This window comes from Pelophylax lessonae (assembly GCF_965119305.1).
Source record: "Pelophylax lessonae genome assembly, chromosome: 9".
In the NCBI taxonomy this organism is placed as follows: Eukaryota; Metazoa; Chordata; class Amphibia; order Anura; family Ranidae; genus Pelophylax; species Pelophylax lessonae.
This window is the reverse complement of record NC_138776.1, coordinates 238983748-239000547: the sequence shown is the minus strand read 5'-3', so window position 1 is coordinate 239000547 and position 16800 is coordinate 238983748. Positions and strand designations below refer to the sequence as shown.

Sequence of the window (16800 nt, the reverse complement as noted above, 5' to 3'; positions counted from 1 at the left end):
ATGCTGACTGTACAAACACTTACCAAGTCTTCAAACTGGATGAAAAAATCAGTTCAGAAATTCCCAATTCTCTGGCTGTATTCCCCTATTACATTTCCTAACTGTTGTCATGCATAACAGAATGTGACACACCCAGCTGCACCTGTCAAATCTGCCAATACGGAGATCCCATCTCCTTGACACACCCAGAAGGTTTAATGCATGGCGCCTTAACAGGTGGGAAATGATTAGATCAATGGGTTTATTTGTGCTTTAACAGGTGGAAGTTTCGGCTAAGCGGTTCGGAGAAACCTTTAGGAAGCTGCTGGTTGCCCTAAAGGGACCCTGTAGACCACAGTTGTCAAACACAAGGCCCGTGGGCCCGAATGCAGCCCCCCAGGCCACTTTAAGTGGCCCTCGCACCTCTCCTAGACCTCTGCTCTCACTAGTCCCTGTAGTCGGCAGCAGAGAGGATAGAACTCCTTTGCCAGATCCTGCACTCCTCTGTGCAGCTGCAGAAAGGCTGGTCTTTGCCCACCCCTTCCCCCCTTCTCAGCAGTCTGCAGCAGAGAGGAGGGCAGAACTCCTCCTACAAATCCTGCACCTCTCTATGCAGCCACAACACCACCTTGCCTTTGCCTCCCCTGGTCTCAGCATTCAGCAAACTCTGGAAGATGACTCCAGCCCTCCTCTGGTTCTCCTCCAGACCCTGCACTTCTTCCCAGATCCACCCGCATCTTCTTCCTGGCAGAAGCACAAGGTAAGGGGGTGCAATGTGATGTAAGAAAGGGTGGGTGACTCTTGACTTATGATGGTGGGGGGGCTCATGACATCTCATGTAAGGGTGTAAGGGGGTGTGGGGTGCTCTGGACATCTAATCTTACAGATATACCCGGCCCTTTGAGGGCAACCATAATGCTGATGCGGCCCGCAATGAAATTGAGTTTGACCCCCCCTGCTGTAGACTGTATAAAATAATCCAGGTAAAGGGACCCTATAAACAAAGAGGGTTAAGATTAGGACTCGTGCACACAGGTGTATGATTTTACATAGGATCTTTCTAGCAGCTTGTCCTTACACTGGATGTATAACATTCCTACTATTCTTACATACAGACTAGAGATGCACCATTCTGGATAAAATGAGAATTGCCTTTCACGTATGGTCTTATGTACTTTATGTAAATAAAATGTAGTGTTTTTTGAGATTTTGGTCTTGATTTTGGATTTGGTGCATGCGCTCATAAGGAACAGGCGCCCGTGCCGAGCCCTGTGCCGTGAACGGAGAGTGATGCCATCGTGCCTCTGGCCAATCTCATGGCCGGAGGACGCGAGCCAGGATGGCCAAACATGTCGGCCGTCCCGTCGTTGAGCGGGCGGCACTGCGGGGGCTTCGTTCTAAGGTAAGTATTTCATAATGAGCTAGTATGCGATGCATTCTAGCTCATTATGCCTTTGTCTTACAGGTTTTTTTTTTTCTTTGATTTTTTTTGGAGGGTTTACTTCCTCCTTAAGATCGTGGGGGGGGGGGGGGGTGAATCGAATTCTGATTTTAACGATGAATCATGCAGTTCTAATACAGACAGAGCATATCAGGTTACTCCTACCTCTTAGTGTTCATGGTTGCTAGGATGCAGGCCACACCTGCCTCCTGGTGTCTTTGGATGCAGGCCACACCTGCCTCCTGGTGTCCTTGGTTGCTAGGATGCAGGTTGCACCTGCCTGCTGGTGTCCTTGGTTGCTAGGATGCAGGCTGAACCTGCCTCCTGGTGTCCTTGGTTGCTAGGATGCAGGCCACACCTGCCTCCTGGTGTCCTTGGTTGCTAGGATGCAGGCCGCAGCTGCCTCCTGGTGTCCTTGGTTGCTAGGATGCAGGCCGCAGCTGCCTCCTGGTGTCCTTGGTTGCTAGGATGCAGGCTGCAGCTGCCTCCTGGTGTCCTTGGTTGCTAGTATGCAGGTTGCACCTGCCTCCTGGTGTCCTTGGTTGCTAGGATGCAGGCCACACCTGCCTCCTGGTGTCCTTGGTTGCTAGGATGCAGGCTGCAGCTGCCTCCTGGTGTCCTTGGTTGCTAGGATGCAGGCTGCAGCTGCCTCCTGGTGTCCTTGGTTGCTAGGATGCAGGTTGCACCTGCCTCCTGGTGTCCTTGGTTGCTAGGATGCAGGTCGCACCTGCCTCCTAGTGTCCTTGGTTGCTAAGCTGCAGGCCACACCTACCTCCTAATGCCCTTGGTTGCTGGGATGCAGGCCACTCCTACCTCCTAGTGTCTTTGGTTGCTAGGATGCAGGTCACACCTGCCTCCTAGTGTCCTTGGTTGCTAAGATGCAGGCCACACCTACCTCCTAGTGCCCTTGGTTGCTGGGATGCAGGCCACTCCTACTTCCTAGTGTCTTTGGTTGCTAGGATGCAAGGGTCTCATACCTCCTAGTGTTCTTGATTTCTAGGATGCAGGCCACTCCTATCTCCTAGTGTTTTTAGTTGCTAGGATGCAGGCCACTGCTACCTCAGTGTCCTTGGCTGCTAGGATGCAGGCTACACCTAACTTCTAGTGTCCTTGGAATCTAGGTCACTCCTACCTCTCAATGTTCTTTCTAGGATGCAGGCCACTCCTCCCACCTTGTGTCTTGGTTGCTAGGATGCAGGCCACCCCTAGCTCCTAGTGTCCTTGGTTTCTAGGATGCAGGCCACTCCTACCCTCCTAGTGTCTTTGGTTGCTAGGAGGCAGGCCATGCCTACCTTATAGTGTCCTTGGTTGCTAGAATGCAGGCCACTCCTACCTCCTAGTGTTCTTGGTTTCAAGGATGCAGGCCACTCCTACCCTCCTAGTGTCTTTGGTTGCTAGGAGGCAGGCAATGCCTACCTTATAGTGTCCTTGGTTGCTAGAATGCAGGCCACTCCTACCTCCTAATTTCCTTGGTTTCTAGGATGCAGGCCACTCCTACCTCCTAATTCCCTTGGTTTCTAGGATGCAGGCTACAACTTTCTCCTAGTGTCCTTGGTTGCTAGGATGTAGGGGGCCATGCAGGACTAATACCATACATGTATGCTAAATGCTGAAGCACAAATGTTTTACATGTGTACAGCATTAAATATGGTACATATGCAGTACCCTGGACACAGATTTTTCTATCCCCCCCCCCCCCTCCCACACAGCTGATGACTAGTTACAGAGCTGTGCATACCTGTGTGCCTGGGCCCATATAATAAAATATAGCGCTAATCAAATCTATAAAAAAAGAAAGAAAAAAATAAAGAAGTATGTATTACAGATCTTACAGCAGTAGTAAGCTTTACTGCGTTTTAAGAGCCCCTGCAGTGGTATGCCATAATGTGCTAGTTTCCAGACTTACCTTTAAAATTGAGTTCTTCCATGCTATGCTGTCCCTGCTGCTGGAAGTTCCATCTTTCCCTCGTATTCCTTCTGGATTTGAGCTGTTTTGATTGGCTGGGCCCTGATGATGTCATTCCCATGCACGCCAACGAGATTCATCATCACGGCATGGTGCTCTGCATACTAAGTGTTCCCTGAACATAGAGATTCACTGAGCATGTGCAGTGACATCATCGGTTATCTCCTAAATGGCGTAAGTTTAGGAATTATATATCACAGTAACTACAGGTAAACTATATTATAAGATAAGTGTAAGTACAATTTAAACATGAGAGTTTGCTACCACTTTACTACAGCGTATTTTGGAGCTGTGTGCATGAGCCCTAATCCCTACCTCTTCTCAGGCAGAATACGGTTGGCATCGGATACTTCACAGTGTAGAATGGCGCTGCGATTCCTCCAGCATCACTACAGTAGTGACCAGTGGGAAGGAGCAATAATACTTATTTGTACATCGGGAAGGGACTTCAGTCTCTGATCTCTTGCTAAGCTACACCAACTATAGAACCTTCAGCATTGGCGTTGGCTGCATGCGTACCCAGCTGCAATGCTGGGATTCCACCCACCAGCTGCTGAGTCAATACAGTTCTGTGGGGACTCAGTGCTGACCCAGCTGCCGACAGATGGAATCACAGTGCACAGCAGGGGCCATGGAAAGCCAGCATGCCTGAAGTGTTCAGAGGTGCAGGTGGTAGATCCATCAGAAGTGCTGGCAATAAATCCATCAGCAGCATGGGCAGCTGAACCATCAGAGGCCTGGATGGTGGATCCATCAGACACAAGCCGTGGATCCATCAGGGGCATGAGGCGGTGGATCCATCAGAAGGGTAATGGATCCATCAAAGACAAGTAGTGGACACATCAGGGGAGTGGGTGGTGGATCCATCAGAAGCACGTGGTGGATCCATCAGAGGCATGGGAAATGGAACTATCGTGGGCACCAGTATTGGATCGGTCAGAGACACAAGTGGTGGATCCATCAGAAGTACAGGAGGTGGATCCATTTGGGGCATTTGGCGGTGGATCCATCAGAGGCAAGGGTGGATCCATCAGAAGCACAAGCAGTGGATCCATCGTCGGAGACACAAGTGGTGGATCCATCAGAAGTACAGGAGGTGGATCCATTAGGGGCATTTGGCGGTGGATCCATCAGAGGCAAGGGTGGATCCATCAGAAGCACAAGCAGTGGATCCATCGTCGGAGACACAAGTGGTGGATCCTTTAGAAGTACAGGAGGTATATCTATTAGAGGCAAGGGTGGATTCGTCAGGGGCATAGGTGGTGGATCCATTAGAATCACAAGTGGTAGATCCATCAGAAGTACAGGAGGTGGATCCACTAGGGGCAGGGGGCGGTGGATCCATTAGAGGCAAGGGTGGATCCATCAGAAGCACAAGCAGTGGATCCATCAGGGGCGACGTTTTTTTGATTCGTCAGAGACACAAGTGGTGGATCCTTTAGAAGTACAGGAGGTGGATCTATTAGAGGCAAGGGTGGATCCATCAGAAACACAAAAAGTAGATCCATCAGGGGTGTGGGTGGTGGATCCATTAGAAGTACAGGAGGTGGATCCATTATGGGCATGGGGGGTGGATTTATAAGAAGCACAAGCAGTGGATCCATCAGGGGCGTGGGCAATTGAACCATCATGGGCGCAGGTGTTGGATTAGTCAGAGACACAAGTGGTGGATCCTTTAGAAGTACAGGAGGTGGTTCAATTAGGGGTGGTGGACCAATTAGAGGCAGGGTGGATCCATCAGAAGCAAGAGAGGTTGATCCATTAGAGGCGAGGGTGGACCTGTCAGGGGCATGGGGTGGTGGACCCATTAGAGGCAAGGGTGGATCCATCAGGGGCATGGGTGGTGGATCCATCAGAAGCAAGAGAGGTTGATCCATTAGAGGCAAGGGTGGATCGGTCAGGGGCATGGGTGGTGGATCTATCATGGGTATGGGGGGGGGGGTCCTTTAGAGGCGAGAGTGGATCCGTCAGGGGCATGGGTGGTGGATCCATCAGAATCATAAGCGGTGGATCTATAAGGGGCATGGGGGGGGTGGATCCTTTAGAGACGAGGGTGGATCCGTCAGGGGCATGGGGGGTGGATCCATCAGAAGCACAAGCGGTAGATCTATCAGGGGTTTGGATGGTGGATTCTTCAGAAGTGCAGGAGGTGGATCTATTATGGGCATGGGGCTGTGGATCCATTAGAGGCTTGGATGGTGGATCCATCAGGGGCGTGGGCAATGGAACCATCATGGGCGCTGGTGTTGGATCTGTCAGAGATACAAGTGGTGGATCCTTTAGAAGTACAGGAGGTGGATCCATCAGAAGCACAGGGTGAGGGATCCAGGGGTGAAAGCATTGGATCCATCAGTGGATTCAATACTAGGCACTGACCTGGAAGAAGTAGACTAGGGGCTCTGCCATCACTTGCTGCATACTTGTTTTGGGTCCATGTTGCTGTCAGCCAGAGGATGGACACATCAGCCAGATAAGAAGCATTTTCAGAAGGAGAGGTCAGCAATGTGAGTCCAGGTATTTCTCTCAATGTGTATTGTGTCATATAGATTCATACATAAATGATATCTAATCACAGGAAGAAGGTGTCCCCTATTATCACAGAACAAGGTGCCCCCTATTATCACAGAACAAGGTGTCCCCTATTATCACAGGAACAAGGTGCCCCCTATTATCACAGAACAAGGTGTCCCCTATTATCACAGAACAAGGTGTCCCCTATTATCACAGGAACAAGGTGCCCCCTATTATCACAGGAACAAGGTGCCCCCTATTATCACAGGCCCAGGATGGGAAGAAGGCCACACCTCACCTACTAAGCAGCAAGACACAGCTGACACTGACAGCCATAGCCACTCCCACATTCTAATTAGCAATTCGACTCCGCCCACTATGTAAATAAACTTACTGCCACGCCCACACCAACTTTTTCTCTCCCCCCCCCTCCTTCCCAGTTAGTAACGTCACGCCCACCCTCCTCTTAGCCCACCACAGCTTTGGCCCCCCAGACCCCGCCCCCCCATTTCACAACGTCATTCACCTGGGCCTTCCCCCAAGGCCTAGCTCCTCCTCCTCCCCAGGCATTTCCCGGCGGCTTCTCCTCCTCCGCGGACACTCTGCCTTCCTCCTGCGGGAGGAACCCCCCGTTACCACCTCTTCTTCCCCGGCCGCCCCCTCGGCCCCTGGTGCCCGGTTCGGGCGGACCTGCGGCTCCGGCCCTCCCGGCATCCGTCCGTCAGCCAGTCCGCTCTCCACTGTGCGGCACTGCGCAGGCGCGGAGCTCCCCCTCCGGGTTAGCGCTTTGACGTCACTCCGGCGTACGCACCCCCTGGCGAGGATGACCGGGGAGGAATGCGCATGCGTGGCCCGGGACCTGTCAGCTTGCGCGTGCCCGATAGCTCCGTCCACACACAGCGTCAGTCATGCCACGCCCACTTCTCCTTTTTTTCTGGCCTGTCATTGGTCCGCAGGTGAAGGTGGCGAGATTGTGCGCACGCGCAGCGCTTGTTCAGCGTTTGTACGGATTTCGGGATTTGTAGTTTGAGTGAACTTTGGGTTCGTTTGAAGAAACTTTATTACTAAATAACATTCCGCTGACATCGTAGCATACGTATTCGCCGCTGACAGCCTTAGGGAAGCCATTGGAAGTTGTAAGATGCCAGCTTCTGGTTAGGGAGGCGGCCTTAGAACTTTACATGTCATAGGAGACTGCGAGCACAGCTGTGAGGGGACTACAAATCCCAGCATGCCTTGTTCTCAAGTCTGGAGTCACTACATGATATGTTCCCAGCTGTGAGGGGACTACAAATCCCAGCATGCCTTGTTCTCAGCTGTGAGGGGACTACAAATCCCAGCATGCCTTGTTCCCAAGCCTGGAGTCACTACATGACATGTTCCCAGCTGTGGAGGAACTACAAATACCAGCAAGCCTTGTTCCCAGGTGTGGGTGAACTACAAATCCCAGCATGCTTTGTTCCCAGGTGTGGTGGGAGGACTACAAATCCCAGCATGCTTTGTTCCCAGGTGTGGGGAACTACAAATCCCAGCACACTTTGTTCCCAGGTGTGAGGGGACTACAAATCCCAGTATGCTTTGTTCCCAGGTGTGGGGGAACTACAAATCCCAGCATGCTTTGTTCCCAGCTGTGTGGGGAAACTACAAATCCCAGCATGCTTTACTCCCAGGTGTGGGTGAACTACAAATTCCAGCATACTTTTTTCCCCGGTGTGGTGGGAAACTACAAATCCCAGCATGCTTTGTTCCCAGGTGTGATGGGAGGACTACAAATCCCAGCATGCTTTGTTCCCAGGTGTGGGGAACTGCAAATCCCAGCACACTTTGTTCCCATGTGTGGGGGAACTACAAATCCCAGCATTTTTGTTCCCAGGTGTGAGGGGACTACAAATCCCAGCATGCTTTATTCCCAGGTGTGGAAGAACTACAAATCCCAGCATTTTTTGTTCCCTGGTGTGGGAGAACTACAAATCCCAGTATGCCTTGTTCCCAGGTGTGTGGGGGAACTACAAATCCCAGTATGCCTTGTTCCCAGGTGTGTGGGGGAACTACAAATCCCAGTATGCCTTGTTCCCAGGTGTGGGGGAACTACAAATCCCAGCATGCTTTATTCCCAGGTGTGGAAGAACTACAAATCCCAGCATTTTTTGTTCCCAGGTGTGGGGGAACTACAAATCCCAGCATGCTTTATTCCCAGGTGTGGGAGAACTACAAATCCCAGCATTTTTTGTTCCCAGGTATGGAGGAACTACAAATCCCAGCATGCCAGGTGTGGAGGGACCACAAGCCCCAGCAAGCCTTGTTCCCAGGTGTAAAGAGACCACAAATCCCAGCATACTTTGTTTCCAGGTGTGGGGGAACTACAAATCCCAGCATGCCTTCTTTCTAGGTGTGAGGGGAACCACAAGTCCCAGCATGCCCTGTTCCCAGTTGCGGAGGGACAACAAGTCCCAGCATGCCCTGTTCCCGGGTATGGAGGGACCACAAGCCCCAGCAAGCCTTGTTCCCAGGTGTAAAGAGACCACAAATCCCAGCATACTTTGTTTCCAGGTGTGGGGGAACTACAAGTCCCAGAATGCCTTGTTCCCAGGTGTGAAGGGACTATGTACCTTGTTCTCCAGTACGAAGCGACCACAAGTGCTAGCATGCCATGTTCCCAGCTGTGGATGGTCAATTTTCAACAATAGGGACTACAAGTCCCAGCATTCTCCACTGGTCACTATGAAAGGACTGTTCTGTTCCTAGCTAATATGAGTTTAGATTCAGTGTGTCCTCTTTTTTTTTTTCCCCCAGAATCCTCAGTAGCCCCCCTGTGCGGTGGAACGTTCCCTTGCTCGCTGATGGCTACACTGCACACTCCATCAATCTTTGTTCTCTACTATGAGAGCACTACAAGTCCCAGCATTGTCTTTCCTCAATAGAACCACAGGTTACCGCTCCTCTGCAAGGCTGTGGGCTGTGTCTTATCTTGGCCATACACATATATGTCAGGTGTGATCTGTCAGATCAGCATTGAATGAGAGGTCACCTGACTGTCACAGTACATAGATCTGACAGATGACAGTCTGTGTGCAGGATGAGAGGTCACCTGACTGTCACACTGCATGGATCTGACAGATGACAGTCTGTGTGCAGGATGAGAGGTCACCTGACTGTCACAGTACATAGATCTGACAGATGACAGTCTGTGTGCAGGATGAGAGGTCACCTGACTGTCACACTGCATGGATCTGACAGATGACAGTCTGTGTGCAGGATGAGAGGTCACCTGACTGTCACAGTACATAGATCTGACAGATGACAGTCTGTGTGCAGGATGAGAGGTCACCTGACTGTCACACTGCATGGATCTGACAGATGACAATCTGTGTGCAGGATGAGAGGTCACCTGACTGTCACAGTACATAGATCTGACAGATGACAGTCTGTGTGCAGGATGAGAGGTCACCTGACTGTCACACTGCATGGATTTGACAGATGACAGTCTGTGCAGGATGAGAGGTCACCTGACTGTCACACTGCATGGATCTGACAGATGACAGTCTGTGTGCAGGATGAGAGGTCACCTGACTGTCACACTGCATGGATCTGACAGATGACAGTCTGTGTGCAGGATGAGAGGTCACCTGACTGTCACACTGCATGGATCTGACAGATGACAGTCTGTGTGCAGGATGAGAGGTCACCTGACTGTCACACCGCATGGATCTGACAGATGACAGTCTGTGTGCAGGATGAGAGGTCACCTGACTGTCACAGTGCATGGATCTGACAGATGACAATCTGTGTGCAGGATGAGAGGTCACCTGACTGTCACACTGCATGGATCTGACAGATGACAGTCTGTGTGCAGGATGAGAGGTCACCTGACTGTCACACTGCATAGATCTGACAGATGACAGTCTGTGTGCAGGATTAGAGGTCACCTGACTGTCACACTGCATGGATCTGACAGATGACAGTCTGTGTGCAGGATGAGAGGTCACCTGACTGTCACACTGCATGGATCTGACAGATGACAGTCTGTGTGCAGGATTAGAGGTCACCTGACTGTCACACTGCATGGATCTGACAGATGACAGTCTGTGTGCAGGATGAGAGGTCACCTGACTGTCACACTGCATGGATCTGACAGATGACAGTCTGTGTGCAGGATGAGAAGTCACCTGACTGTCACACTGCATGGATCTGACAGATGACAGTCTGTGTGCAGGATGAGAGGTCACCTGACTGTCACACTGCATGGATCTGACAGATGACAGTCTGTGTGCAGGATGAGAGGTCACCTGACTGTCACACTGCATGGATCTGACAGGTGACAGTCTGTGTGCAGGATGAGAGGTCACCTGACTGTCACACTGCATAGATCTGACAGATGACAGTCTGTGTGCAGGATGAGAGGTCACCTGACTGTCACACTGCATAGATCTGACAGATGACAGTCTGTGTGCAGGATGAGAGGTCACCTGACTGTCACACTGCATGGATCTGACAGATGACAGTCTGTGTGCAGGATGAGAGGTCACCTGACTGTCACACTGCATGGATCTGACAGATGACAGTCTGTGTTCAGGATGAGAGGTCACCTGACTGTCACACTGCATGGATCTGACAGATGACAGTCTGTGTGCAGGATGAGAGGTCACCTGACTGTCACACTGCATGGATCTGACAGATGACAGTCTGTGTGCAGGATGAGAGGTCACCTGACTGTCACACTGCATGGATCTGACAGATGACAGTCTGTGTGCAGGATGAGAGGTCACCTGACTGTCACAGTGCATGGATCTGACAGATGACAGTCTGTGTGCAGGATGAGAGGTCACCTGACTGTCACACTGCATGGATCTGACAGATGACAGTCTGTGTGCAGGATGAGAGGTCACCTGACTGTCACACCGCATGGATCTGACAGATGACAGTCTGTGTGCAGGATGAGAGGTCACCTGACTGTCACACCGCATGGATCTGACAGATGACAGTCTGTGTGCAGGATGAGAGGTCACCTGACTGTCACACTGCATGGATCTGACAGATGACAATCTGTGTGCAGGATGAGAGGTCACCTGACTGTCACACTGCATGGATCTGACAGATGACAGTCTGTGTGCAGGATGAGAGGTCACCTGACTGTCACACTGCATGGATCTGACAGATGACAGTCTGTGTGCAGGATGAGAGGTCACCTGACTGTCACACTGCATTTATCTGACAGATGACAGCCTGTGTGCAGGATGAGAGGTCACCTGACTGTCACAGTGCATGGATCTGATGAGGCGGCATAAGTAATGGCGGCGATCTGCGATTTTTTTTTCCCAAAAAGCGTATCTTAATTGGTTTGCGTTAAAGCTATAGCATTTACAAACTACAGGATAGATTTATGGACTTTTTATTTATTTATTTTTTTTTTTTTTTTTAGTAATGGCGGCGATCTGCGATTTTTAGCGGGATTGCGGCAGACAGATCGGACCCCTAACTGACATTTTTGACACTTTTGGGGGGACCAGTGACACTACTACAGTAATCAGTGCTATACATATGCACTGTTACTGTAATAATGACGCTGGCAGGGAAGGGGTTAACCCTATGGGTGATCAAAGGGTTAAATGTGTATCTAGGGGATTGATTCTAACTGTATGGGGGCGTGGCTTGTGAAATGATCACAGAGACGTGTGATCCTATATAGAAGGATCACAGGAGCTCTGTGATCATTCCAGAGAGAAGAACAGTCAGCTGTGTTTACAACAGCCGACCGTCCTTCTCTCTCAGCGGGGAGCGATCGCAGGTGGCCGGCGGCAATTGGAGCCGCCTGCCCGCTGCATCGGAGTCCCCGCTGACGAGTGGGGGCGGGAGCGTGCCGACAGCGGGGCGCGCTCATCCCCTAGCTGCAGGCGCATGACCGGCGTACAGTTACGTCGGTTCGCGCAGGAGGGGCTGCCTGCCGCAGTAAATCTGCGGCGGGCGGTCCGAAACCGGTTGATCAGTACAATTTTCATCCAAAAATACAATACAGATGCAATAAAATACATGACATCACTTCCGAAATATTCTGTCATTCGATAATGTTCGTAAATTGAGTAATCGCTTCTTTTTCGATACAAAGACTAGCATGCGCAAAAAAAAAAAAATGAATGATCATTCGTTGAATATTCTCATCTCATGTAGGAGGCTGTAGTCCTCATATCATCCCACTCCAGCCTCTTTCCGTCTCCTGATCTGATCAAGTGACAATCTAATGCTGACAGGCCAAAGTGGGCGTTTTTGAGGGTGAAAATGATTGGACAGTCTGCAAAAAAATGACTGCTTGCTCTCGGTACTCCTGAAAAGCTGGCGCTGTCTGTGTGCAGGTTCCCTTTCTATAGCTTAGAAGTCAGATCCAAACACATAGGGGGATATAGCCATAAGACGTTCTCACGCTGCCCGTGCTCTCCCTGGGGCGCGCGCCCTGTGAACGCTGAGTCCTTGGGACTCGGTTGATCACGGATCGAGTAAAGGGCCAATCACAGCCGGCTCTTTACCATGTAATCAGCTGTCAGCCAATGACAGTTGATCACGGAAGAAAACAGAAGCCAGTTATCAGCTTTTTTTCACCCCTCACTCTGTCAGTGTGAAGAAAAGAAGAAAGCCGTTAACCGGCTTCTGTTAGAGGGACATCGGTTCTACACAGTGCACATCAGTGCCCACTAGTTCTGCCAATCAGTGCCTCATAATCCGTGTCACCTATCAGTGCTGCCTATCAGTGTCGCCTCGTCAGTGCCTCCTAATCAGTGCAGCCTCATCAGTGCAGACTCATCAGTGCCTCCTAACCAGTGCCACCTATCAGTGCCGCCTAACCAGTGCCCACTAGTGCCGCCTCATCAGTGCTGCCTCATCAGTGCCTCCTAACCAGTGCCCATCAGTGCAGCCTCATCAGTGCCTCCTAACCAGTGCCACCTATTAGTGCTGCCTCATCAGTGCCGCCTAACCAGTGCCCACCAGTGCCGACTCATCAGTGCTGCCTCATCAGTGCCTCCTAACCAGTGCCCATCAGTGCAGCCTCATCAGTGCCTCCTAACCAGTGCCACCTATTAGTGCTGCCTCATCAGTGCCTCCTAACCAGTACCCATCAGTGCCACCTATCAGTGCCCATCAGTGCTTCCCAGAGCTTTTTTTCTCAGAGAAAAGGTGCAGGAACTCTTATCTCCGCTCCCATACCCACCTCTGGGCAACATCCCTTGGTTTTGCCCCCTACCCACCCCTGAGCAACTTCCTATGGTTCCACCCCTATCCACCTCTCAGTACCGCCCCTTTTTAGAGAATATAGAACCAAGTAACATTTTATGGTGATAAGTAATTTGTATGGAATTTGTTAACAACAAGAAAAGTAGTAAAGTAGATCCCCCTGCAGCCAGCAGCAATAGATCCTTTCCAATGAAAATAGATTTTTTTTTCCCCAGCTAAAATGGATCCCAACAACAATAGACTCGGAAGCAACAACAGATTTCCCAGCATCAATAGACTCTCCAGCAGCCAGCAACAATAAACCACTTCCTCAACAATAGTTTCCCCACCAACAATAATAGATTGCTGCAAAAATAGATGCTCTCCAGCAACAATAGATCCCCCCAACAGCCAGCAAGAACAGACCCCTCTCTCAACAGTAGATCCCTTTCAGCAACAACTAAACCCCACCAGTAACATAAGCCCCCCCCCCCCCAGCAACAACAATGACCTCCATCATGCAAAAATAGATCCCCCTCCTGGAAAAATAGAGCCCCCCAGCAGCCAGCATTAACAGACCCTCCAGCACCCCTTGCCATTACATATATTCACTGCTGGAGGTGCCGGAACTGCGTTCCCCCACGTTCCCGCTGAAAAAAAGCCTTGGTGCTTCCTAACCAGTGCCCACTAGTGCTGCCTCATCAGTGCTGCCTCATCATTGCTTCCTAACCAGTGCCACCTATTAGTGCCTCCTAACCAGTGCCCACTAGTGCTGCCTCATCATTGCCTCCTAACCAGTGCCCATCAGTGCCTCCTAACCAGTGCCACCTATCAGTGCCCATCAGTGCTGCCTCACCAGCCTACATCAGTGAAGGAGAAAAAATACTTGTTTGCAAAATATTATGACAAAATATGAAAAACTTTTTGTTCTTTCAAAACCAGTGCCCACTAGTGCCGCCTCATCAGTGCTGCCTCATCATTGCCTCCTAACCAGTGCCCATCAGTGCCTCCTAACCAGTGCCCACCAGTGCCACCTATCAGTGCTGCCTCATCAGTGCCTCCTAACCAGTGCCCATCAGTGCCTCCTAACCAGTGCCCACCAGTGCCACCTATCAGTGCTGCCTCATCAGTGCCTCCTAACCAGTGCCCATCAGTGCCACCTATCAGTGCCTCCTAACCAGTGCCACCTATCAGTGCCCATCAGTCCTGCCTCACCAACCTACATCAGTGAAGGAGAAAAAATACTTGTTTGCAAAATGTTATGACAAAGTATGAAAAACGTTTTTGTTCTATATTTTCGGTCTTTTGTTTGTTTAGCAAAAAATAAAACACCCAGTGGTGATTAAATACCACCAAAAGAAAGCTCTATTTGTGTGAAAAAAAAATGATAAAAATGTAATATGGGTACAGTGTTGCATGACCGCGCAATTGTCGTTCAAAGTGTGACAGCGCTGAAAGCAAAAAAATTGGCTTGGGCAGGAAGGGGGTAAAAGCGCCCAGTAAGCAAGTGGTTAAATGAGGTTGCAAGCTCCAATAAAAATCAGAGGTGTAAATCACATTGATCTGCAGCTGGATTAGCGCAATTTCAAAGCAGCGCTGGTGTGAAGCAGGGCTTAAAGAAGAAGTACTCTAAAAAGATTTTGGTCAGACGTGGTAACTGTTAATAATACCTATACATCGACACCGGTTCCTCAAACCATTGAAATGTATTTGTTAGGCCTTATCGATGATCTTCTCCATACCAGGGCAGAAATAACCCTTGTCAGCCTCCTCCTGATTCCTTCTGGAAGCAATTGATTACCAACAACCTCCCACTATACAAGGATACTTAGGTGAACAGGGGTTGTCCTGCTACATATGATAAAGTGTGGGCAAAATGGTTGGCTGACCCCGCCACTGCTTTATAACTTCCGGGCAACGAAGGGCTCGGGGACGCCTAATTAGAAGTTTTGGGCTTAGTGTGGGAAAATGGGCCAATCTTTGTCCTTCTCATGTCACGTATTAATACCAGATGGCAAAGATTACTCAGTCACACCACTATCCACTTGGTGTTGGTCTCGCTACTGTATTTATCCAGAATATAGTTAGTGAGGTTGAAAAAAAGACACAAGTCCATCTGGCTCAACCAATAGAAAACAAAAAACAGTAAAGAAAACCCAACCATACAATCCCATATACACAATCCTATACCTGCAGTTGATCCAGAGGAAGGCAAAAAAAAAACAGCAAAACATGATCCAATTTACTACAGCAGGGGGGAAAAAAATCCTTCCTGATCCCCCGAGAGGCAGTCGGATATTCCCTGGATCAACTTTACCTATAAATATTAGTACCCATTTATATTATGTACACCCAGGAAAGAATCCAGGCCTTTTTTAAAGCAATCTAGTGAGCTGGCCAGAACCACCTCTGGAGGGAGTCTATTCCACATTTTACAGCTCTTACGGTGAAGAAACCTTTCCGTATTTGGAGACGAAATCTGTTTTCCTCTAGATGTAAAGAGTGCCCCCTTGTCCTCTGTGTTGACCCTAAAGTGAATAACTCAACACCAAGTTCACTACATGGACCCCTTATGTATTTATACATGTTGATCATATCCACCCTTACTCTTCTCTTCTCAAGAGAGAATAAATTCAGTTCCTCTAATCTTTTCTCATCGCTGAGGTCCTCCCTGCCTCTTATCAGTTTGGTTGCCCTTCTCTGCACTTTCTCCAGTTCCCCGATATCCTTTTTAAGAACTGGTGCCCAAAACTGATCTGCATATTCCAGATGAGGTCTTATTAAGACCTTACAGTCTTTTGTGTTTTCATGGTCTGGCCCCCGCATGGGAAACGCACACATTTTTATTGTCTTGTACAATATGTTGTTTTTGTTGTACTTGTTTTGTACATGGCAAATTCAATAAAAAAGATAAAAAGAAAGAACTATTCTATATAATTTGTATCCTTTTCAAATCTTTTATTGGGTTTAGGAATAAGGAAACAGGAAAATGCACCCCCATGTAGGGGCCATAGTATCAGAAAAGTTGTATTCGAACATCAAGTTTGTAACCAACAAACGACCTTAACATAAGCAACTCTCAGTTATTAATCCAGAGATAAAACAGTTAGGCCGGGTTCACATACGTGCTGCCGCGGTTCCCAGCATGGGGTCCGGTGGGTTACTGTTCCCAAGTTCAGCTTTGAATGAAGTCCGAATTTTTGCCTAAATTTGCACCCGAACTGGACCCAAACACGCACAGAATCCCTTTTGGAATGCTGACTGCGGCTGCCCCAGACCTGTGTGACGGTCACACTCATATGTCATGCGAATTCTCCGCATCTAATTCGCACATATGTGAACCTGGTCTTACAGTAGAACAACTTTTTCACACAGGCATTGAAAATAGGCAGTTAAGTCTCAATTGTAATATTTCCCATCCACCTATTAACGTCACTGAAAATTGTTAAAATAGGCAGGAGATGGAGATGTACACACTGCAGCGTTAGCGTTGCCTCGCAGGAAGGTGAAAATAATGCTGCCTGCAGAGTTGGCAGGTCTTGAAGCTTTGCAACTGCCTCCAGTCACTTTTATTGGAACACAGCAAAACCAATTTGAATGCCTTTACAACGCATTGAAAATATTTATTAATCTCTTCAGCAACGGAAGATTTTACCCCCTTTGTGACCAGGCCATTTTTTACCGGCCGACTGCGCAGTCATGC

At 49.5% G+C, this 16800-nt stretch overlaps 1 protein-coding gene across 4 annotated transcripts in view; it reads right to left on the bottom strand.

Annotated features, from left to right (window-relative positions):
- The window catches only part of ZFP91 (ZFP91 zinc finger protein, atypical E3 ubiquitin ligase), a 125757-nt gene extending 119089 nt beyond the window's left edge, over positions 1-6668 (bottom strand). For 3 of the 4 annotated variants that reach the window (XM_082266742.1, XM_082266740.1, XM_082266743.1), the window contains exon 1: positions 6424-6668. In XM_082266742.1, coding sequence (XP_082122868.1) covers positions 6424-6611 — 188 coding nt within the window. In that variant the 5' untranslated portion in view covers positions 6612-6668. The remainder of the gene's footprint in view (positions 1-6423) is intronic. The other variant, XM_082266741.1, reaches the window with a different exon arrangement.
- Positions 6669-16800: the final 10132 nt, after the last annotated feature.